The sequence below is a fragment of the Nycticebus coucang genome, chromosome 7 (genome assembly GCF_027406575.1).
Source record: "Nycticebus coucang isolate mNycCou1 chromosome 7, mNycCou1.pri, whole genome shotgun sequence".
NCBI lineage: Eukaryota > Metazoa > Chordata > Mammalia > Primates > Lorisidae > Nycticebus > Nycticebus coucang.
In genome coordinates, this window is record NC_069786.1 from 44,198,909 (window position 1) to 44,221,312 (window position 22,404).

Consider the following 22,404-nt stretch of genomic DNA (forward strand, 5'->3'; position numbering starts at 1 on the left):
ACAAGTTAAAAAGGGGCTATTTTAAGCATTACCAAATAACACTTTCTCTGGCAATGAGGAGTTTTAGGGTCTGGAAATTGGTACAGAACATGGATGAGCTCTCAGTGCGCATTTCAAGCTGAACTCTTTTGTTTTTAACTTTTTTTTCCCCTTTGAGGTGTTCTTGAGTGAGCATGACAGGGAGTAGAAGAGGAGGAATTAAAATTAAGAAAAGTGGGTGTGAGTAAACGTGGCAGGTGAAGTAAAGGGCTTCCCTGGACACATGAGGCTCCCAAGAACATCATCCCAGTGGGAAAGTCTGGGATTATGGAAGATGAGAGGTCTCTAGAAAACTAACCAGATGGCAGGTCAGAGGCAGTTTCTTAATTAGAAGCTCATTGCCAAGTCAGAATCTAGTGCTGTTTCTTGAAATACAAGATCTTAGGAAGGAAATTATGGGGCAAAGCACTATTTCATTAATAAAAGATTCCCATTTTCAGTGAATGTATTATATTCAAATAAACTTTCATCTCTGTGCAGATATTTCTACATACTATAATGTAATAAGAAAATACAGCCCAGAATATACTATATCCCTAGTGGGCTTTAGTGCTATGTCCACGACTATATATTCATGTTTCTCAAGTCTTTTACTTAAGTTCAAGAATTTTGCCCATCTTTCTGCTTACTTAGTGATGCGCTTCATAGAAGCAGAAAAAGCCAAATTATGATAAGGTCGTGATTTTGCACAACACTATCAAATATTCTTCAGCCAGAGTCTAGTGTCATTACAATCTCATCTTCTTACTAACGTTGTCTCCCTCCATACCCTGGTTGGTTTGTTAGTTCCTGTAACTCACATTTCACTAGTCAAGAGGCTACTGCTTACTCAGTGCAGCTGTCCCTGAATAGCTCTGTGATAGCCACAGGTCATGACGTTGTGGTCCAGAGTGGCTCTTTTCCTGGTGTTTCAAGACTGGATTCAAGATTCAGTTGTAGCCTGGCAGGAACAAGATGGCATAATCAAACTGCTGTTGTCTGAGAGAGTTAGTAAAAGGGTATGCTTAGTATGGTGTGGACTAGATTCAGGGACAGTGCCTGAGTTAGCAACAGAGAAGAGCCATTTCCACTACATTGTAACATAGGCCTAAAGGAACAGAGGAGAAAGTGGTTACCAAGATCCGGGAGATGGTGGCTGTGGAGTGGGGCCCCTTATTGGGGGCTGCAGGACATGATGAGAACCTGACAGGGGGGATCCAGGGAATAAATGCCCAGCCTCACTGTCTTTCCACCTTCTAGCATGTAAGCACCTGCTATTGGCCAAGCCAAATAGGAAGCCAGTAGAGAGGGAACTATGTGAGTGGCTTTGATGGCTCTGCTTCTTGGGGTTGAGTGCAAGGTGGAGAGGGTTGGAGGGTGGCTCTGGAGGGACAGATATAAAGCCCAGCAGAGTGCCCTTGCCTTGCACTGACTGGGATAGTGTGGGGAGATTGCGTGGTTGTAACATTTTAGGCCCAACATAGTGCGTGTTGAACCATGCACCAATTCACTAGGCCAGTTGGGGAGACCTCTGGTTGCTGAGAATGGAGTTCTGACAATTTCCAAGAGTGTTAAAAGATTGTTAAGAGATTTAAAAGATTGTTCATTAAGTGTATAATCAAATGGAAGTGGCTACTCTTAGGTAGAAAAGATGAAAAAAATCTATGTATTAAATTGCCAATGCCTGCAAGTGTCTGAGGTCTGTAATTACATGGAGACCTTCAGCCTGTCTCCAAGCCTGGGTGAGCACTTCTCTGCCCAACCTAGTACTAAGCAAAGAAGGACATCCTGCATCCACAACACACTTTTTTCAGGTTAGAGACTAAATCAAGGGCTGGAGTAGACATGGAAAGGTTTTGTGAATGAGAAATACTTCACTGGGTCTTTAAAGTAGGATGGGAAGGAAGTATAATCCATACTGGAAGCAATGCAACACTGATACCTCTGAAAGCACAGAGCCTACTACTTAAAAAAGCAAATAATATAAGAACGATTGCATATTAGGCAAAGCATATAGATTTCTTGGAAATCTGATAAATGTAAATTCTCTGGTGAGGCTAAAATATTGTTTCCACATATATTCTAGACTAGTTTTTAAAACATTGATCTTCAAAGGAATCTTATATCCTGCTTTCTATATGTGCTCAGATAATTGTAGAATTTGAGAACTAAAAATAATGTGTGTTGAATTTATCTTAAAGTTTGTCAGCTATTGCATGACCTTACTGATTCTGGCCAGTATGGTTGTCCATACAGGAACAAGAAATCTCTACAGTTAGCTTCCTATTTGATTTAATAATTGACAAAAATGGCAGCAAGTAGGGACTTACCATTTGTTGTCCTTGTCCCAAACAACTCTCTGCAAAATGGGATCTTAAGGGGGAGGCTGGAAGGAGTGAGGATTTTTGGTGGGACCTTACCTAAGGTGCATAGTGCAATGGTATATTTCAAAACTATTAAGAATAGAGTATAAATGTCTTACTACAGCAATTAAGTAAGCAAGGAGGGAGATGGTTATGTTAATCAGCTGGATGTAAGCATTCCACATTGTACCCCATAAATGCATTAATGTACACAATTATGATTTAATAAAGGGAAAAATTAAAATGACAATGATAATAAAAAAACCAAAATGGGTACTTAATATCTCTCTTTTACTAATTAGAAACTGAGTCTCTGAACAATAAAGTAATCAGAGGTAACAGATCCAGGACAGAGCCAGAATTTGCACCCAGGGCTAACAGTCTACAAAGGGCACCTCTCCCCCGCATTTTCCTAGGCAGCATTTATACTCAACTTTACCTTTGTGGGATCATGAACCATACATATCGTGAACAATTTAATGTAGTTCTTCATGTTGCAATTAAAACACTATGTAATATACATAATTTTTTAGTTTCCTCTGCGAATATAAAATTATGCACATCCATATCTTTGTATATGTACATTTTCTTCTGTTCCAAGTGGTAATAGTGACAATTTATAGAGCAAGTGACACACTGTAACTTTGTTATATATGCAGAATGCAGATATTTTTTATTAGGATTGCTTTTATAAGCTTGTCAACTTCCAGAGAGTTCTTTGAATAATCTGTTCTGGATTTTGTGACTCTGCAGAAGTCAGCATGATATTCTTTTGCCATAGCAGGCAGTTTATTGCTAGTTTTTAAATGTCTTTCTGTTTCAAAATGATATTCTACAAAATGATATTCTGTTTCTAAATGCTATTTACTTGTGCATTATATTTTTAGTGTAGAATGAAGAGTACAGTTGAGTTGGGGGGCAGGGGCTTTACAAACAAAGGTCAGTGACAGAAAACCCTAGAACAGAAGAAAGAAGACAGGACAAATGCCCAGTAACAATCCTGCATCCTACGTCTCCCTCAATTGCAAGATACCTGTGTGGGTACTAAAAGCAGCTGAGATGATGGAAAATACAGTCTCTTAAATAGAGTTCTAGTTCACATAGCACTTGAGCAATTAATTTCTTCAGTAAAATGTGTGTGTATATTTGTGTATATGCGTATATATACATGTCCATGTGTATGTATACATACAGAAATTAAAAAAAGAAACTCATCTGTATGAACACTTAATTTTTATAATCGTTTTTTCTCAGTCAGCTGAGACTAACAAAAGTCAAAAAAGCTAGCCATCCCCTTACACACCAAGTGACCCTGAAGGCTGAATTTCCTCAATTAAGTTCCAAATGGCATGTACTAGGGGGTGCATTCTTGGCCTAGCATATTCCTCCACTCAATAAATATAGAGCAATGGCTCCTTCGCCAGCTGTCACACATTTCAGCCTCGATTTCTATTATGAGAGCTTTGATTGGTTATTAAAAGAAATGAGTTCAGTAAAGCAAGCAAGAATATGGAACCATAAAGGCACTGTCCTCCATGCCCAGCCTGGGTTGCCACTCGCTTTCAGTCCCTGCCGTTCTGCAAGTGGCATTGTCCATTAACAGCACACACCACCGTGGGTCTGCAGCTCTCCTGCGAAACTTCCATCCAGTTCTCTCTTTATCTCAACTATAAAGAATCCCTCTCCCCCGGAAAAGAAAACCAAATCTTTCATTTACCTACATGATAGCAGAAGTATCTCTGTAGAATTACCCTTCAATATTGTGTCCTAAGCTTTTTTCAAGAAATGGGCAAAAGATGGATGTGTCTGGAGCTCTTCAAAACCAATTTTTGGCATTATCCACATGTTGGTTGGTGCCCTCTGTGTGATAACTCATAAGACTCATTAAGTTGAGAATTAAGTGTCAGAAAGAATTTCCTTTTCTCAAATAGTGAGAATGAATGTGCCCCACTCGGGCTCCCTTGGCTTCCAGGAAGTACACAGGGTCACACACAGCTGTGCTCTGTTTAAGGAGAAGCTTGGATCTTACTATCTTCTTATCCAGAGTGGTTTTTAGTCAGTATTTTAAAGAAGCTTGGTGTATAAGTGATTTGGCATAAGGATCCTAAAAATTGTTGATGGAAGCCAAGTGGGTAAAAATTATTCCACCTATGTGAAGGATGTTCTCAAATTTAATCAACACGTTTTTATTAGGTTCCTGTCATTTGTCCAAGTAGTTGGATAAAACAAGACAAATCAGTCTTGATTCTTTTTAATGGGACTGCAGTTATTAATTGCTAAACATCTCATCCTTAAAGATAAATCTTGTTCGTGTGGAGTTCTTACTATCTTACCCCTCCAGTGTCATGAAAGCATCCTCAAAGAGGATGTGAAATCACGTCTTTGACAAAAAAATGCAGCTGAAAAGCTATTACCTTAGAAGTGTCTTTTAGCTTTTTCTTAAAATTTGAATCACATTTAAAAAGATGTCTTTAAAATTGATTACACTATTTCTCTACCCCAATTATGCACTTATGGACCCTGTATTAATTCATGATTAGATTTAACATTGATTTGCATAATGAAATTATTTTAACATTAGCGCTGTGTTAGACATTCTCTTTGATCAGGTTGCATGTATTAATAGTAGAAAGGCTTCTGTCTTTGGCATTGCAAAATGTGCACAGCATTATGCTTAGAAAGGAGATACTCATTTTTGATCCTGTGCTTGATGAGATTTTTTTGTTAAGTTTGTACTCTTTAAAGCAGTGCAGCAGAAATCTGACATATTGTGGGAATAATGTATTGTGTTTATGACTTTTTATAGAATAACTGTAATTCTTTATTAATCTCCTTCTGTAAAATTCATAGACTATTAGAAGAAGAAGGGACCTTGGAGGCCATTCATTCTAACTTCCCCCTTGGTTGCGATAGAGAATTTCTAAATCTTCTTAAGAAATTAGTGCATAGAACTTAATATTATTTGCCCGATTTGGTCCAACTGGTACAGATTGAAGTTGGTTAATTTTATCCCTTGATCTGAAGGAGGGAGAGACGGGGGAAGCAGGCACGTAAAATTTCTTGAACTCCATCTACGTAAAAGGTGCTTCACTTAGGTAATTACACTCAATCTGCACAACTTAGAATAGTTATCTTCATGTCCCTAAACCTCACTTTTTCTTATTGGCAAATAAATGGCACAATACTTTTGAATTTTGTAATCACCTGATTAGTAAATGTAGAATCAGAATTTTATTCTAGGGCTTTCTGAATCTAAAGCTTGTTGGTATTCCTCCTCTGAAAGATGATTGGATTAAATCTTGTCAATCACATTTTACCAGTGGGTTATATTGACTAGTACCAATAATTAATGAGACCACAGCGACTGTGTCTCTCTTATTTACTATTGTGTATTAAATGCTTGAACAATACCTGGCATAAATGCATGACTTATAATTATGCTACTTTCAAGATTTGAGCAAGCTGCAAAGCAGTCTAAATTGCTATTCTATTTTTCCCTATTGAATGTGGTTATCTAAGAGTAAAGGGCGTTGTGCTCTAGGGAGAGTTTCTGTTTTTCAGATTGAGATGATGGATTGGTCATAAGCTAAACTTCTCTCTTGTATTCTGCTTCAGGCACATAGATGGTAGATTAAATATTCTCAAAATTAAAATAATTCCTATTTAAACTTGGGGGTGGGGTGGGAAGAACCCTCCATGTATGAAAAACAGAGAGAGAACCTATGAGAGAAGGTAGAAAATGAAGGCTTAGGAACTGAGTTGTCAATAGAAGGTTAGAAACAGACACGCACTCTCTTCCTCAGTGTAGTGGGAATCAGAACATCTCCTTCTGTCAACCTGACTTAACAGCCAGGAGCAAGGTATCACAACCCTTGTTGCGGAGGGTAGTAAACTTTTCTGGCAAATTTTCCCTCATGAGGAGTTTTTTCATCTATTCCATTTTTTCTGTGTAAAATTTCAACACTCATTTTGAATTTCTGCTTTACCTTCCAGTCTTTTTATAAAGGAAGTCGGGCCTATTAAAGACTGTCATTAAAGTGTCTTACTGCGAGATAAGTGGTACCTGCGGGAAGGTGTGAACGGGAGTGTTGATAGGCATGTTGGACTAAGTGGCCTCCCTTACGTTGTCTATTTCAGTTGTTTTATTGGCAGCTGAAGGTGGCCTGGTGCTTGCTGACTCATTTGTAGCCATTAGGCAAGAAATGCCAGTACTTACCACCTGTGTTTGGTCTCTTCTTTTTCACATCTTCTTTGGGATCCATCATTTCTTTATCATCTTTGGACACTCTTCCAACTGCTTACCGCCCACAACCTTTGTCTAATTTGCAAAGAAATGCACTCTTTACAGATTGTATCTAAAACTGTTGGTTCTAAAGTATTTACTATGCACTGAGCCTGGGGAATATAAAAAATATATTTAAAAATTACAGGTCATTTCCTACTTCAAAAGAGTTTATGATGTTAAAGATGTGCTGTTTCCCTAAGGCCCCCACCAACTTTCTATGTTTTCCATGGAAGTGTAAATGCCACATGTAGGATGTGATGGTTAACAGGGCTCAGAACGAGCAAATAGTCATGCTTCGAGACCAAGTGGCATGTAAGTCCTTTATTTTGGGCAACAGTGGGCTGAAGTCTCAGGTGGAGTTTATTAAATTTACAAGTCTGGCTACCTGCCAATCTCTGGAATGCCTGCTGGTCATCCATCCCCGCTGTGTCCCTGTAAATATGCAGAAATCCCTTTCTGGTCCTGACAGAGAAACACTTTGATTTCTGAAGCAAGTATTAATATGTCTCCCAAAGACTGGATTCATAAAGCACAGGGAGGACCAACACCATAGGTGAGGAATCTTTGACCGGAGCCACTGTGAAGGAAAGATGGATGAAGGTAATAAGCTCTGTCTGAAGAATGTTTTAAACTCCCCTTGAGGTGGAGGAGTATGGACCAGATACCTAAGAACTTTTTCTTATAGTGTCAAAATATAAAAACAGCTAAATCATAGGAAGTCAGGTTATCACTGGTGTTTTCTGAAACAGTAAGCAGCCATTCTTAAGCATCATGTTGGTCTCGGGTTCTGATAAGATACTCCACCCAGAAGGAAAATAAGTCTAGATACATAGTTTTGCAAAAAACCTTAGGAAGCTCATAGGTCGCTCGCTCCCTTATATGGAGAAGTAACCCTGCTCTATATGATGGCTTTTAGAACTAACCTGAATGGTTTAGTCTAACTCATATTAATGATCTGTTTTCCCTCTGGAGCAAAATATAAACTCTGTTGCAGCCTTGTTCTACCACAAAGACTGCAGCGACAGCCTATGCAGCAAAGTCTCAGCAGATTAATTCTTAGTTCAGAGTCTCCGTGAAATGATTCCAAATGTAAAACAACTCTCAGCTACTATAGTCAGTCATTTACTTTTTCATTATCCTAATGTCTTTTGCCTGTGAAAAATAAAACAGTCATGTTAACACAAACCTACACGCTGAAGAATAGATGGAGATAGATATACGTGCTTGGGAAGAAGCAGTGTATGGTAATGGATTATAAAGTGTGCTCTGGAAATGTGAGACATTTTTATTCAGTGCCTTCCTCATTTGACAGGTTTAAACCTTTGCAGTTTTGGAGAATTTGATAGAATAAAGCTATGCTGTTTTAGTTAAAAACAAAAATGAAAATATATTTTGTGTATGTGGAAGCAGCATTCATTTGGTTTACTTTTTATTTGTTTTCAAGTTTAGTAGGCTTGGGGACACCTGGTGGAATTTTTTTGAAGGAATACTATGTTCTGGGCAGTGCTCTAGCATCTTTACATATATTGCCTTTGAACCGCTATTTCCGTTCTTGTACAATGATAACGATACTATGGTCCCTATACTGCAGTTTTGAGGGATGGAGAAACCACAAAGTCTAATCCTTGACTTGGCTGTCCGTTCAGTTGATTGTAAGCTGTCTATTATCCATCCATTCATTTATTTATTCCTAGAAACCTTTGTGGCATATTTGAATTTTATATTCCTCCATATTCATGATTATTTGTTTTTCTTTATTCCAGGAGCTAGAAAAAGGCTAGGATTTGGGACCAATTACTCTACAGAGACAAAGCAGTCTTGGTAGTTTTCAAACTAGGTAATCTAAATCAAACAATTTTGCGATTTTCCTAGACCCCAAATCCTTGCCGTGGCCTGTGTGATCCCTGACTATGTCTGTTCTCTGCCCTCTGCATGTTTCAGTCAACCCTGGCTACTTTTGAGTCCCCCTTGGGAGGCAGGCTTCTTCCCACCTTGGACCTGGGTTGCTTTTCTCTTGATTCTCTGCTTAACTAATTCTTTCTCATCATTACCCTCACTTCTTCAAACATCACCTACTCAGAGAGTGGTACTAGGGTCGCCATATATGTGGCTCCTCTCATTCACAAACATGGCACCTTATGGTGTTTCCTTCACAAATTTATGACTATCTAAAATTATGTTTTCTCCAGGTGTTCTGGCTGTCTTCACCTTCTAAAATGCAATTTACATGACAGAAAAGACCTTGTTGGGAAGTTGGTGATAACAATGACAGTTATATACTAGGTGTCAATAATGACTTGTTGAACGAATGAATGGATTTTTGTCCCACACTGAGATTACATGAAGAAAAAACGGGGATTTTGACTTGTGATTCAAAATTGGGCATTTTGCTTACATACAGTAACTAAGAAAATGCCATGAAGGCTACGTTGAACCGTTTGATGAGAATATTTCAGATTGTATATGAAATCAGCACATTGTACCCCTTGATTGCACTAATGTACACAGCTATGATTTAACAATAAAAATAAATTAATTAATAAAAAAACAATAAAAATAAATTAATAAGAAAATAAAAAAATTGGGCATTTTTTTATAATAGTAAATGTTTACTTAGATTAGCAAAATCCCAGGCATATATCTAATAAATAATTCAAGTGCTTTTCATTCATTAACTAATTTAATTTCTACAACCCCATAAAGTACATATTATTATTATTCCCATTTTCTATATGCAAAAATTATGGTACACAGAAGTTAAGGAACTTGCACCTAATATTAGGTTTGGAAGCAGGTGACCAAGCCAACACTCTTTACTACCAAGTTGAAAGTGCTCAGTAAAGACAGTCTTCACTATGTGCTCAGCTCCAGCTGAGGGCTTCGTGTGCACTGGGTTACTGGGTCCTCACTTGAAAACTGTGAGGTAGATGCTGTCTTCTTCCTGAAGCTGAGGCTTGGAAGGTTTCAGCAACTTGTCTATGGTCTCATAGTTGCTTAGTGGTGAAAAGGGGATTTGAATGTTGACAACACAATTCTAAAAACTGGATTGCTATTAGAACATGGTCATTCTGAGATTTGTGAAAAAGGGATTAGTCTCCCCCACACAAAGGGTCTACGCTGGTGTACAGAAGGGGTGGTATTCAGTCTTTGTCTACAGAAAAATAATGACTAGGGAACAGACCAACTTAGAGAATGAATAGGAGAAGCAGAGTTGTATCAGTATAACACTTGACTGTAAGGAATAACATTGTTGCTAAATATCCATTTTTTTCAGAAAGAAGATAAGAATAGAATTTAGGGCTTGGCGCCCATAGCACAGCAGTTATGGTGCCAGCCATATACACTGAGGGTGGCCGGTTCGAACCTGGCCTGGGCCACCTAAATGACAATGACAACAGCAACAACAAAAAATAGCTGGGTGTTGTGTTGGGTACCTGTAGTGCCAGCTACTCAGGAGCTGAGGCAAGAGAACAGCTTAAGCCCAAGAGTCTGAGGTTGCTGTGAGCTATGATGCCATGGCACTCTATCAAGGGTGACATAGTGAGACTATGTCTCAAAAGAAAAAAAAAAAGAATAGAATTTAGAAATCCAATAACTATGAAAGGTCAATCTAAGTTTCTAAAATGAGCTGGGGGTAGGGAGGGACATATATCTGTTTTTGAAGCTTACCCTTTTTTTTTTTTTATATGAAATACTGCCTTAGCAATTTAGCTCTATCAGTTGCCAACATCCTCTGTAGGGATGATATGTTGTGTCTACTTTTTGTCTAATATTCATTTCTATCTCCTTAGGTAGACATCATTAGCCATATGCATAAAACCAATATACTCACAACACTGGAGGGGGGAGAAAATCCCTCGAATCTATGCATTATTAACTTGGCTTTGAATAAAAAAAAAGTCCTCATGAAGGATTATGGCTCATATGTGCAGAGATCAAACCTTTTTTCTTTGAAAAATTCCCTAAATCCACTGAGTTCATTTGATTCAGCAAGAGGAAAATGAATTCAGCCAGAATATTGAACTCTAATATTCCAACATTTTTGTGGCACTTTTATGTGTTATGAGTGCTTTTAGGTATACAATTCTATAATGACCCTATCTAAGTGAGTCTGTATTTGATGCTCAAATTTACCTAAATTTGTGGGCAGCACACATTATTATTAAGCCTCTTTATAGATGAAGAAATTGAGCTTAGCAGAGTTTAAAGAGCTTGTCCAAGATCAGGCAGCTAATAAGGAGCAGAGCTGCCACCTGCACCAGTCTTTGGACTCCATGTTACCTTCTGCTGCTGTTCAGGCCTCCCCCTCCCTTGTCAAACAGAACCTGTCAGTGATGAAATATAGATTTTCTTATTATCAGGGCTGCCTCTAGGGCAGCGGTTCTCAACCTGTGGGTGGCGACCCCTTTTTAACAATGAAATACATTGTGGCATTAGGAAGGTTGAGAACCACTGCTCAAGGGGATAGAACCTGTGGGGCTTAAGATGTCCTGTCCTTTCCCGAGTGCTGTGTGTGTGTCTGTGGTCTCACTAAGTTTCATCCCTGCCTACAGTAAAGTCTATGAATGCAGCGGAAGGTATTTGTGACCCCGGACTAACATTATCTTCCAGCTTTTCAGACAACTTTTATTCTATTTCCTCTAGAACCTCCTCGCAGCTGGTCCTTGACCCTGGTGGAACAGAAACAGGTGGGGCTGGCATTTCACAGTGACTTGTTTCTCTTGTTAACAAGTGAGTGCTCTGCAATCTGTCAGGGAGTAATTTCTCAGACTTATTCCTTTCCCCACTGTGCTTTCCACTGTTCCCGCTTTTAGTGTTTCTCCCAGGTTTTGAGAAGGGGTTGCAAAATTTATCAAATACAAGTGTTTACTCAGGGAATGGACTTGACAGATGGGTGGTCCAGTAACTTCAGTAGAACATGCCTCACAGGGAGGTGGGGTACAGAGACCAAGTGATTCAGCAGGAAGGAAACCAGCTAGCCTCAGACGAGGCAGCACAGCAGGCCTCTTCTGGAAGCCTTTTCCTCCTGAACCTGAAGGGCCACTAGTTCCTGCTGGAACTCACCTGGCTAGTACTGGAATCTGACCAGCAGAAGGCAGTAATTACTTACCCTTCGTCTGATCAAAAAGATTGCTGTTTACTCACAGGCATTGGCCCTACACAACAAGTAGGTGGTTGAATGTATCTGAATAATGGAGTTTTCCAAACAGCAAAACATGCTCCCACTGATGTGTAAAATATCAACTGATATCTTTTCACTACAGATATGTGTGTTTGAACCGTCCAAAACACAAGGTCAGAATGCTACTTCCCTGTCATGCCCTAGCTGTAGCTGCCATCCAGATCTTCATCTTCTCAGAAAACTGCGCATTTGCCAAGAACATCAACTTCTATAATGTGAGGCCTCCTCTTGACCGTAAGTGGTGGTTGCTGTCCCAGTTCCCGGCGGTGGGGTCGGATTGTCCATCGGAAGCCCTCATTTCCATTTATTGTAACCTTTGCCTCTTTGTGTAATACTTAGTTTATAACCAAAATAAAACAGAAAGTCTTCAGTGGGTCAGAGTATGATGACAGAAATTTTCTCCATTTCTTTCAAATGGTTTGGCTTTCTGCTAAAATTTTAAAAGGGTTCCTGGTTCTTTTTTTTTTTTTATTTTTTTTTAACTTTTTTGAACACTATCCCTAAATCATGACTTGGCAAAGGAAATTCATTGTTCTTTGTTAATCTCTTCACTGGAAAAGGATATTTGGCTGAGGAGAGTTTCTGCATAAATGATATACAGTTCTTTAAAACGACCATTAACAATTTTGAAAACAGATTAGTGTGCTTGAAATTTGGGAGAGAATACAATTTGGATTTTTATTGCTGTTTATGCATGATCAAAAATTACATACAACTCAAGTTTTCCAAGTCACTTCTTCAGAGATTTAGTAGTTAAGAGGGTAAGATGTAGAATGTTTTTTATTTTCTTGTTTTCTTCTTTTAAAAAAAAAAAGCCTTCCTGGTACTGTTGATCCACAGTCAAGTGTGAGAACCTTGGTCTTTATACTATTCCTAAGTCAGGTCTGTATCATTACTGTTCTTTACTTTGTGTTTTCTTTATTATTTAGGATACTCAGTCATATCTTTATGTGTATACACATATATTGTACACATGCATACTATACACATATGTACTATCTATACATGCCTTGGATTTCTAAATACTGATGGCTGAAAGGCATGACACATGGTTTTCTTTTTTTTTTTTTAGAGACAGAATCTCACTTTATCACCCTCGGAAGAGTGCCGTGGCATCACAGCTCATAGCAACCTCCAACTCCTGGGCTTAGGTGATTCTCTTGCCTCAGCCTCCTGAGTAGCTGGGACTATAGATGCCCGCCATAATGCCTGGCTATTTTTTTGTTGCAGTTTGGCTGGGGTCAGGTTTCAACCCGCTACCCTGGCGCCCTACCCACTGAACCACCTAAAACATTGTTTTCATAGATTCTCAATTATCTACACGTTTTGAAATTTTTAAGCTTTATACAATTTTATGATGAGAAAAAAATCACTAAAGAAAAGGAGAGAAAAGTGGTGGGGTACAGTAGATTACACCTGTAATCTCAGAGTTTTAGGAGGCTGAGGAAGGAGACACGAGGCAGGAGTTCAAGACATAGTGATACCTCATTTTTACAAAAAAAATTTTTCTAAAAATGGGAAAACTGAAAGTTTTACACAGGTTCCTATATCCTGGTCTATGTAGAAATGTCAAATTATTTTATTTTTTTTTTCTTGTTGCCCATTAAAAATACAAGGTACAAGGCAAAAAAAAAAAAAAAAGACAAAAAATAAAATGATACTATTTACTCTAAATCTAGACTACCAGCAACTCCGAATTCCTTCTTTCCATAACACTGTTGCCTGAGTGTAAGGGCTTAAGAATTGCTATCAGTCTTATGTTAAATGTGACATTCCTGGTCAGGGGCTGATGTTGTGATAATTGACATATATCAAATGAAATTACTCATGTGAGGTCAAGTGTAGCTGATGAGAAGTGAATATGGATGGAAACCAGCATGATCCAATGTGCTGGAGACTCCACTGAGTATTTTTCTTGTAACCTCCTTTTTATTTTTTTTACCCACCCCCTCCCATAACCTCCTTTTTAATCTTCACTGTAGCTCTGCAAGGCATGGAGATTGTCACTGTTGTTATTAATATTATTAGATCTTAGAAGTTAAACATCACACGACTAATTAGTAGGAAGAACAGAGTTGTCCAAACTCAGGTTAATCTGACTCTGCTTCTTCTTAGGGATGACACATGGATCAAACAATGGGTTCCAATACTACTACCACCAGAGTCCATGGCCTCAAGCCCCACTTATTCCCAAATTGTTTTTTTTTTTTTAACCATAGATTAATTTCATTTATTCTAGAACTTCATATAAATGGAATCAATTAGCATGTATAAGGCCTCCTTTTCTTTTTTTTTTTTAATTTTTTTATTAAATCATAACTGTATACAATGATATGATTATGGGGCATCATACACTCACTTCATAAACCATTTGACACATTTTTATCACAGTGGTTAACATAGCCTTTCCGGCGTTATCTCAGTTACTGTGCCAAAACATTTACATTCTACACTTACCAAGTTTCGCAAATACCCCTGTAATATGCACCACAGGTGTGATCCCACCGATCCCCCTCCCTCTACCCACCCCCCCCCCTTTCCCACTTCCCCCTATTGTTAAGTTGTGGCTGGGTTATAGCTTTCATGTGAGAGTCCCAAATTAGTTTCATAGTAGGGCTGTGTACATTGGGTATTTTTTCTTCCATTCTTGGGATACTTCACTAAGAAGAATATGTTCCAGCTCCATCCATGTAAACATGAAAGAGGTAAAGTCTCCATCTTTCTTTAAGGCTGCATAGTATTCCATGGTATACATATACCACAATTTATTAATCCATTCGTGGATCGATGGGCACTTGGGCTTTTTCCATGACTTAGCTATTATGAATTGGGCTGCAATAAACATTCTGGTACAAATATCTTTGTTATGTTGTGATTTTTGGTCTTCTGGGTATATGCCCAGCAGAGGAATTACAGGATTGAATGGCAGATCTATTTTTAGATCTCTGAGTGTTCTCCATATATCTTTCCAAAAGGAGTGTATTAATTTGCATTCCCACCAGCAGTGCAGAAGTGTTCCCTTTTCTCCGCATCCACGCCAACATCTCTGGTCTTGAGATTTTGTGATATAGGCTAGTCTCATTGGAGTTAGATGATATTTCAAAGTAGTTTTGATTTGCATTTCTCTGATGATTAAAGATGATGAGCATTTTTTCATATGTCTGAAGGCCGTGCGCCTGTCTTCTTCAGAGAAGTTTCTCTTCAAATCCCTTGCCCAGCCTGCGATGGGATCCCTTGTTTTTTTCTTGCTGATGCGTTTGAGTTCTCTGTGGATTCTGGTTATTAAACCTTTGTCAGAGTTATACCCTGCAAATATCTTCTCCCATTCTGAGGGCTGTCTGCTTGCTCTGCTTACTGTGTTCTTAGCTGTGCAGAAGCTTTTTAGTTTGATCAAGTCCCAGTAGTGCATTTTTGAAGCTGCTTCAATTGCCCGGGGGGGTCTCCTCATGAAATACTCACCCAGACCAATTTCTTCAAGGGTTTTCCCTGCATTCTCCTCTAGTATTTTTATAGTTTCATGTCTTAAGTTTAAATCTTTAATCCAATGAGAGTCTATCTTAGTTAATGGTGAAAGGTGTGGGTCCAATTTCAGTCTTCTGCAGGTTGCCAGCCAGTTCACCCAGCACCATTTGTTAAATAGGGAATCTTTTCCCCACTGAATGTTTTTAATTGGCTTGTCAAAAATCAAATAGCGGTAAGTAGCTGGATTCATCTCTTGGTTCTCTATTCTATTCCAGATATCTACTTCTCTGTTTTTGTGCCAATACCATGCTGTTTTGATCACTATCGATTTGTAGTAAAGTCTGAGGTCTGGTAGTGTGATTCCTCCTGATTATTCCCAAATTGTTGATGACAATAGAACAAAACCATGGATCTTTCAGAGTGTGTTGTGGAATCCCTTTCGTTACTCTATAGTGTTAATTTATGGATGAAATATTTATGTAAAAGGGAATAATGAAAATGCCTGAAAGCCTGGTGGCTAACTCCAGCTCCCTAGAAACAGAAATGCTAAGGATGATGACTTGTATGTTTTGTTTCTTCTAAAGAAAGTTGCTAATTTTGTGCCATATTTGAGGTTTGAAATATTTGAAACTTTTAGTAAATTTTTATAACTTACTTTTTCACTTTACATTCTTTTATTTATTTTTTTTTTTAGCTACACCATTTCCAAACAGCTTCAAGTGCTTTACCTGTGAAAATGCAGGGGATAATTATAATTGCAATCGGTGGGCCGAAGACAAATGGTGTCCACAAAGTAAGTGTGCTGTGTTTGGGAGCCTTTTCTAGCATCTCACTTCCTTTAGGTATCTCCTGACTTGCCCACAGCAGAGCTGTCTTATGTCATGGATTAGTATACCAACAGGCTGGCCATGTTCTTTGAGAGTCAGAGGGTTGTTTTGGCTTATTTGTTTGTTTTTCTGAAACAAACATCAGACTAGTCATATTGAAAGAACATGGAAACTGATGCCAAAGCCTCAATTTGTAGTGGCATTTCTTAAATGGTATCTACCAGGAAGAACAGACCACAGGGTGGATTAAGGAATTTTCACAATTTTAGAAATGCTTAATAATGCTTCTAGAAAAGTCATGCTTACTGAGGATTAAAGCAAAGGAAGGGTTTTTATACTCTTAAGATTCCTTGATGCTTGGGAAACTCATTCATTCATTTAACAGAAATCACAAGCAAGGTACACGTTAGATATTGCTAAATGTTAAATAACATCTGAGTATCTTTTTTAGTTTGTTTAGCTCCCTGATACATCTTTAGTGCCCAATCCAGTGCCCGGCTCCCATTAGGCACTCAGCAAATACATATTTGTTGACAGAATTAATCAGTGCCCTTGATTAGACAGTCAGGGAAATCTCTGAGGAATATGTATTAGAACCAACACCTAAATACTCCATACAAGCCAGCCATGTGGAGATGTGTAGGAAGAGCACGGCAGGAGGAAGGAACAGCAAATGCAAAGGTTTCAAGGGGCAAGAGCAGGTTTGGCCCCTTCAATAATCGGGAGGAGGCCTGGCTGCTGATTCTTAGCGGGAGATGGAGAAAGAATTTGAGAGGGAGGCAAGGACCAGGATCTGCAGGGTCTCCTTTTTCTAACAAGGTGTTTGGATTTCACTGTGAATGTGATGGGAAGGCTGTAGGGAGTTTTAAGGGAGGGATTACAGGATGTTATTATAGTTGTGTTCCAGAGGACTGCCCTGGCTGCTGTATGGAGAATGGACGGCTGGGCCACGAGTAGAAGGGAATACCAAGTAGGGACAGGCAGGGCTGGACTGTCTGATGGGTGATGTGGAATGTTAAAACTCTACTGGTCGGGGAGATCAGACTGTTGAGGTGTACTTTTTTTTTTTTTTTAGGTTTTTAGATATAAAAGGCAACAATAATCAGACTCTTACAGAATTAGGTACTACCTTGAGTCTTTTGGAAATTTCTAGACCACCATATTTACACCAGTAGCATAACCTTACATCTCTCAGATAACACCAATGTGTGGACCCAATCAAAACTCCACATGGAAATGTCCATTGCGTCTGAGAATCTCGTGCTGTAAATTAACACAGATGGCTTTGCCATCTATACTGACAATAGTTTTTATTATTTCTTTTTGAGATAAATTATTTACCAAAATACTTTCCCTGGGGCTCTTTTACATTTCTGTAAAGTGACCATCCTTAAATCATGTGTGTGCTTATGAGTATTTATTCCTGTGTTTTCCACAGTTATCTCAGTTATTTCAAAGTTTTTAAGGTTCATTGAACTTCTCTTAACTAACTTATTTCAGAGGGTTGAGTATCATTCTTTAACAATTTGCTTTACATTTCCCTGAAAACTGGGTGGTAAGGATTAGAAAAGCAGTAATCTGGGGCTTTGATATCCAACCTCTGGTCTTTATAGGCCATGCTCTTGTTCTGATTGTACCAAACCACTGTTCCTACTCCGTCTATGCATAATGCTCCAATTTGTCATTTGTTAACCAAGGCCATTCTAACATGCAGGCAACAAATTGCATGGCGATTTCTGGGTTTTAGAATGTCTCTGTTGAAATGTGAGTGAGCAAAAAAGGGTAAACCTAAGCTTTCTACCACCAAGAAAACATCAGAAATGGGAAGGAGGAAGGGAGTCAGCCCTGCCACGCCCCGTTGAGAAGCTAACTTGCCACAAGATTAACACAGAATGTCTCTGCATTCCAGCATGGCCTGGCAGGACATTCTTGCCAGCCAGGTCCCAAGATACTAACCACCTGGAATTGTAACTGGGGGTGTAATTTCTCACTCTCCGTTTTGTCATTATTTCAGAGAGTGACAGTCAACCATTTCCTGTGGCAACAGGCTGCGGCTCTTGCTCTTTGTCATCTCAGGTTCCCTTTGCACTTGATGGCTTTATTTCTGTGGTCTGTTAGTGTTGTTAAGAGAGCTTCTCAGTGTAACGGGATATGACAAGAATGACATTTCTTGTTTTATTTACCCTGGCTGTTATGCTGACTTTTTAGGGTTGCTTTGCATGCGTGACATTCTATATGACCACGTGCCACTACCAGTTTTTAGTTCTGCTTTGTTTGGAGTAGAAGTCAAGTACCTTCACCACAACATTTAGTAGCTCCCTTTCTTTCTGAAACCAGAACTACTGCACCACCTAGTTTAATGCTAAGGAGACTAAGGGTTAGCATAGTGTTCTGGTTAAGAGGACAAACTCTGGAAAACTGCTTGGGTTAGAATCCTACCATCCAATGTGCCTCAGTTTCTTTGTCTGTAACATGAGATGTTAACAAGACTTGCCTTAAGGATTCTGGTGAGGACTAAATGAGTGAACACCGGTTAGAAGCACCTCCCTGGCTGATGGTACAGATTCAGTTGTTTGCTTGCTGTTGTTACATTATTTATTTATTTATTTTTAGCATCCATGATTTTTTAAATAAAAGTTATAAATATGAAACATACTCATATTTGCTTTAAATTTTAAAAGTCTAATAAAGAAAACAGAAGGCATCAGTAACAATGATTCTTTGCTGTGATGTATGTGGGTGTTAACATTTTTAAGGCTTACGGTAGCCTCCCTATCACGATGTCAAGACATTTTCTATCATCGTTTTACTAAATAGAAATCCAGCTTGAAAGATCTGACATGACTTGCTCGCTTGTGACAGATGCAGTCCCATAAGCCCCATCTTCTCAATGTCAATGCAGTTTTTCCCCATTTAGTGACATTGCTGCCATAGTCCCTGGTCAGTAAACTAGGAGGCATTTCACTGGCCTGCAGACCTACAGAAGAGACACAGAACCAAAGCAGAATGTCCTCAGATAGAGAGGGAAACCTCTTGAGAACCTGAAGCAATAACGTGTCAGTGGTTAGAAAACTGTGTAGAAAAGAGGCACCGTAGCCAGAGAGAGCAGGAGGCAGGCAGGAGGCAGAGGAACCAGATGAGTAAGACGGTGATCTTGATGCGGAATTTGAAGCATCTGCTTTTCACTCCAGTTCACCCCATGGTCCATTAGTATGTAAGAGAAAAGTGTTGAATAATGGAACAGATATTCAGACCCATTGCATTTTATGTTCATAATTTTCATGTTGTTTTAGAGCTTTAGAACATGTGCTTCAGATGGGGAGAGAAAGAAGGCCAGAGATACAAACATGTTCCCATCAAACGAGCAGAGCCCTGGTTTTGATGAAAAGCTTACACATTTTTTCCTCAGCTTTTCCTGACACCAGAGGACAGATGCCCATTTACTATCATTTTCAAAATGCACATGTGCTTCAGAAGCTGGTATCTTTTCAGAAATACCACCTGGAAAATCTGGAGTTCACCATTCCTAAATTTCTTGTAGAAACTTAAGGATCATTCTGAATTTTAGACATTTCTGAGTTGATTGTTGAGAGCTATCCTTTGCCATATGGAAAATGAAGTTGCCTTTTTTTTTTGTTTGTTTGTTTTGTTTTGTTTTTTTGGTGTTTTTCTTGCCTAGATACACAATATTGTTTGACAGTTCATCACTTCACCAGCCACGGAAGAAGTACATCCATCACCAAAAAGTGTGCCTCCAGAAGTGAATGTCATTTTGTCGGCTGCCACCACAGCCGAGATTCGGAACAAACGGTAAGGATCACGTATATATGTAAGTTACTGTCTAAGATTCGTGCTTGTTTTGGTAAGTTACACTTCATGAGAGAGCAGTAAGGATGATATGATGAAAACATTTATATTTTGAGGAAAGACTCTACTACAGTGATAAAACGGAGACCAAAGGAAATTGAATAGTTTTCTGTCCTTCAACAAGAAGTGTCGCTCATTTTGAGTGACAACTCTCTGACTCCAGTGCTAGACCCTGGGCCTCTGCGTGAGTGGTCTGAAGCTTGGGTGGCTCAGGAGCAAACTGTCTGTGAGAGGAAGATAAACACTCCAGAGTCCATCCCCATGAACACTACACAGGGCAACCGGAGGTGCCAAGAGGAAAATGGTGAAACCTCTTACTAAGGGAACCTCATCTTTCCCAGTGCCTCCACTTACTGAGGGATTGGCAGTCTGAAGGATTAGCCCCAATTTAATAAAATGAATTATAAATACATTTTAGACCAGTTGATCTCTTTCCCTTTCCCATTCTATTATTCTAACTGACCATTTTGCTCTTTTATATACCTCAAATGTTTGAGAAAAATTGCTTGCAAGTGTGTTCATTTGCATGAGGTTTTAGAATTGGATTTAGCCCATAAATATAGAAAATGGTCCTGATATCCTGGCTACATGACAATCACAAGGGCAGCTTTTACAAGCTGTGCTCATGGTAGTAGGGAGCATCCTGGACCAAATAAAACGGAACTTCAGGGTAGGGGTCCTGGGCATCAAGATCTTTTTAGAAGGTTCCCCAGGATTCTGATGTGTAGTCAGGGTTGAGAACCACTGATGCAGATGCTTAGAGCTGATGCCTTTATGGTACCTACCATCCCGGAAGCCCCTCTGAATGGCTGGGTTGATTGGTGGAGGCATTGTACCAGGCACAAGTTGGCAATACCTGAAAACAGCCTCTGAAAACACCTGTTGGGACCAAACCCTTTTCACCATTCAGCAGCCATAATTATCAAACCATTGCTTCTGTAATGATAGGAATCAGGTGTTAGCATAGACAATAGAAAGCCATTATTATTGCTTAATAAGTAGTACTGAGAAAGAAAATCAATGACTAATCCAAAAGTTTTGTACTTTCATTTTCATCTCAGTGTTTTCCTTTACAAACCTTTAGAAGATTGGTTGACTTAATCAAGCCACCTTATTCAGTTGCCTTTGCTCTTCTTTGCCTTGCTAATGCTTGAGTTTGATGCAGATAAATCACAGTTAGGATGAAAAGAATCTCAAGATGGTTTTTCTCTGCTGGTCCTTTGTCAGGGAAAAGGTACTTGAGGGCCTGGTGACTCAATTCTGGAGAGCCAATTCTAACTGTCTGTCTTCAGACAAAGCTAAGAAGCCTTTCTTCGGGTTTTCTTTGATACATCTCTTCTCTCTTCTTCCCATTATTCACTGTCCTCTTCTTTTCCTTTTGTAACAGGAGTGTAGGTCTTGCTGTGAAGGAATGATCTGCAATGTAGAATTACCCACCAATCACACAAACGCAGTCTTTGCTGTAATGCACGCTCAAAGAACGTCTGGCAGCAGTGTCCCTGCGCCCTGTGTACCAGTGCTTATCTGGGTCTTTGTGCTTCCATTTCTATGATGCCACCGTTACTTGGAGGGGCAGAGACCAGCCCTCTAAAGCACAAACCAAAACCACTGTGCATGGTGAACTTTGGCATGAAGACCAACCTCACATGTGGTGAAGAGTATGCATCAGGCCCCAGGGCAGAAGCCTATGGTTTGCTTTGATAAAATGCTCCTGTCTGAGGCCACGGGACCAAGGATGAGAATTGTCAAGAACTGAGAAGATGGTCCAACTTCCAGACTTCCTGGTCAAAGGAGGCTCCATTTGGCCAGTTCTGCAGGGAGGACCCTGGAGATTAGTTCCCACTGGCCTAGGCCTTCATCTGAAAGGATTTCTTGACCTCGTTGACAGGAGGCTCCAGGGAAAACCCTATTGTTTCTATGATTAACCCAGAGTGTCTCTGTGAAATCTAGCCCTTTCTCCCCAGGAGAAAGCAATCTCTCCCACCAGTAGCACAGTAAATAAGAAAGGCAACTCTAGGAAGAAAACTTGAAGTTGAACTAATATGAATTCCATTTGCTAACTGGAGGGAAATAAAGCTTTTAATTTATACGGTATAGATGCATGCTTTTGTTTTTCTGCTGACCCGGAGGCCTTTCGGGTAACACATTTACCATGCTCATGGGGGCGTCACAGGCACTCTTGGTGATGCATTCTGGTTTAAAGTATAAAATTCTATGCCAAAGTGACTTAAGGATATGTTTGGGATGCTAAATGCAAACTTGGTAAGTTTCATTACCAAATATTGTGCACCCTCACAGTAGCAGCTTCAAGAGTCCTAGTCAGAGAAAATGGCACTTTCCCCACTCCAGTCATCTCTCTGAATGTCAGGTCTGCTGAGAGAACCCCTGTAAACACGTGGT

General features: G+C 39.4%; 1 protein-coding gene across 17 annotated transcripts in view; it reads left to right on the top strand.

The window, feature by feature from the left end:
• LYPD6B (LY6/PLAUR domain containing 6B) overlaps positions 1–22,094 on the top strand; it is a 202,832-nt gene extending 180,738 nt beyond the window's left edge. For 6 of the 17 annotated variants that reach the window (XM_053597345.1, XM_053597344.1, XM_053597351.1 and 3 more), the window contains 4 exons: positions 11,931–12,082; positions 16,005–16,103; positions 19,817–19,947; positions 21,392–22,094. In XM_053597345.1, coding sequence (XP_053453320.1) covers positions 11,968–12,082; positions 16,005–16,103; positions 19,817–19,947; positions 21,392–21,556 — 510 coding nt within the window. In that variant the 5' untranslated portion in view covers positions 11,931–11,967 and the 3' untranslated portion in view covers positions 21,557–22,094. Of the gene's footprint in view, positions 1–8,429; positions 8,504–11,310; positions 11,355–11,374; positions 11,398–11,930; positions 12,083–16,004; positions 16,104–19,816; positions 19,948–21,391 lie in introns of those variants that run through there. The other 11 variants (XM_053597336.1, XM_053597334.1, XM_053597337.1 and 8 more) reach the window with 4 other exon arrangements.
• Positions 22,095–22,404: the final 310 nt, after the last annotated feature.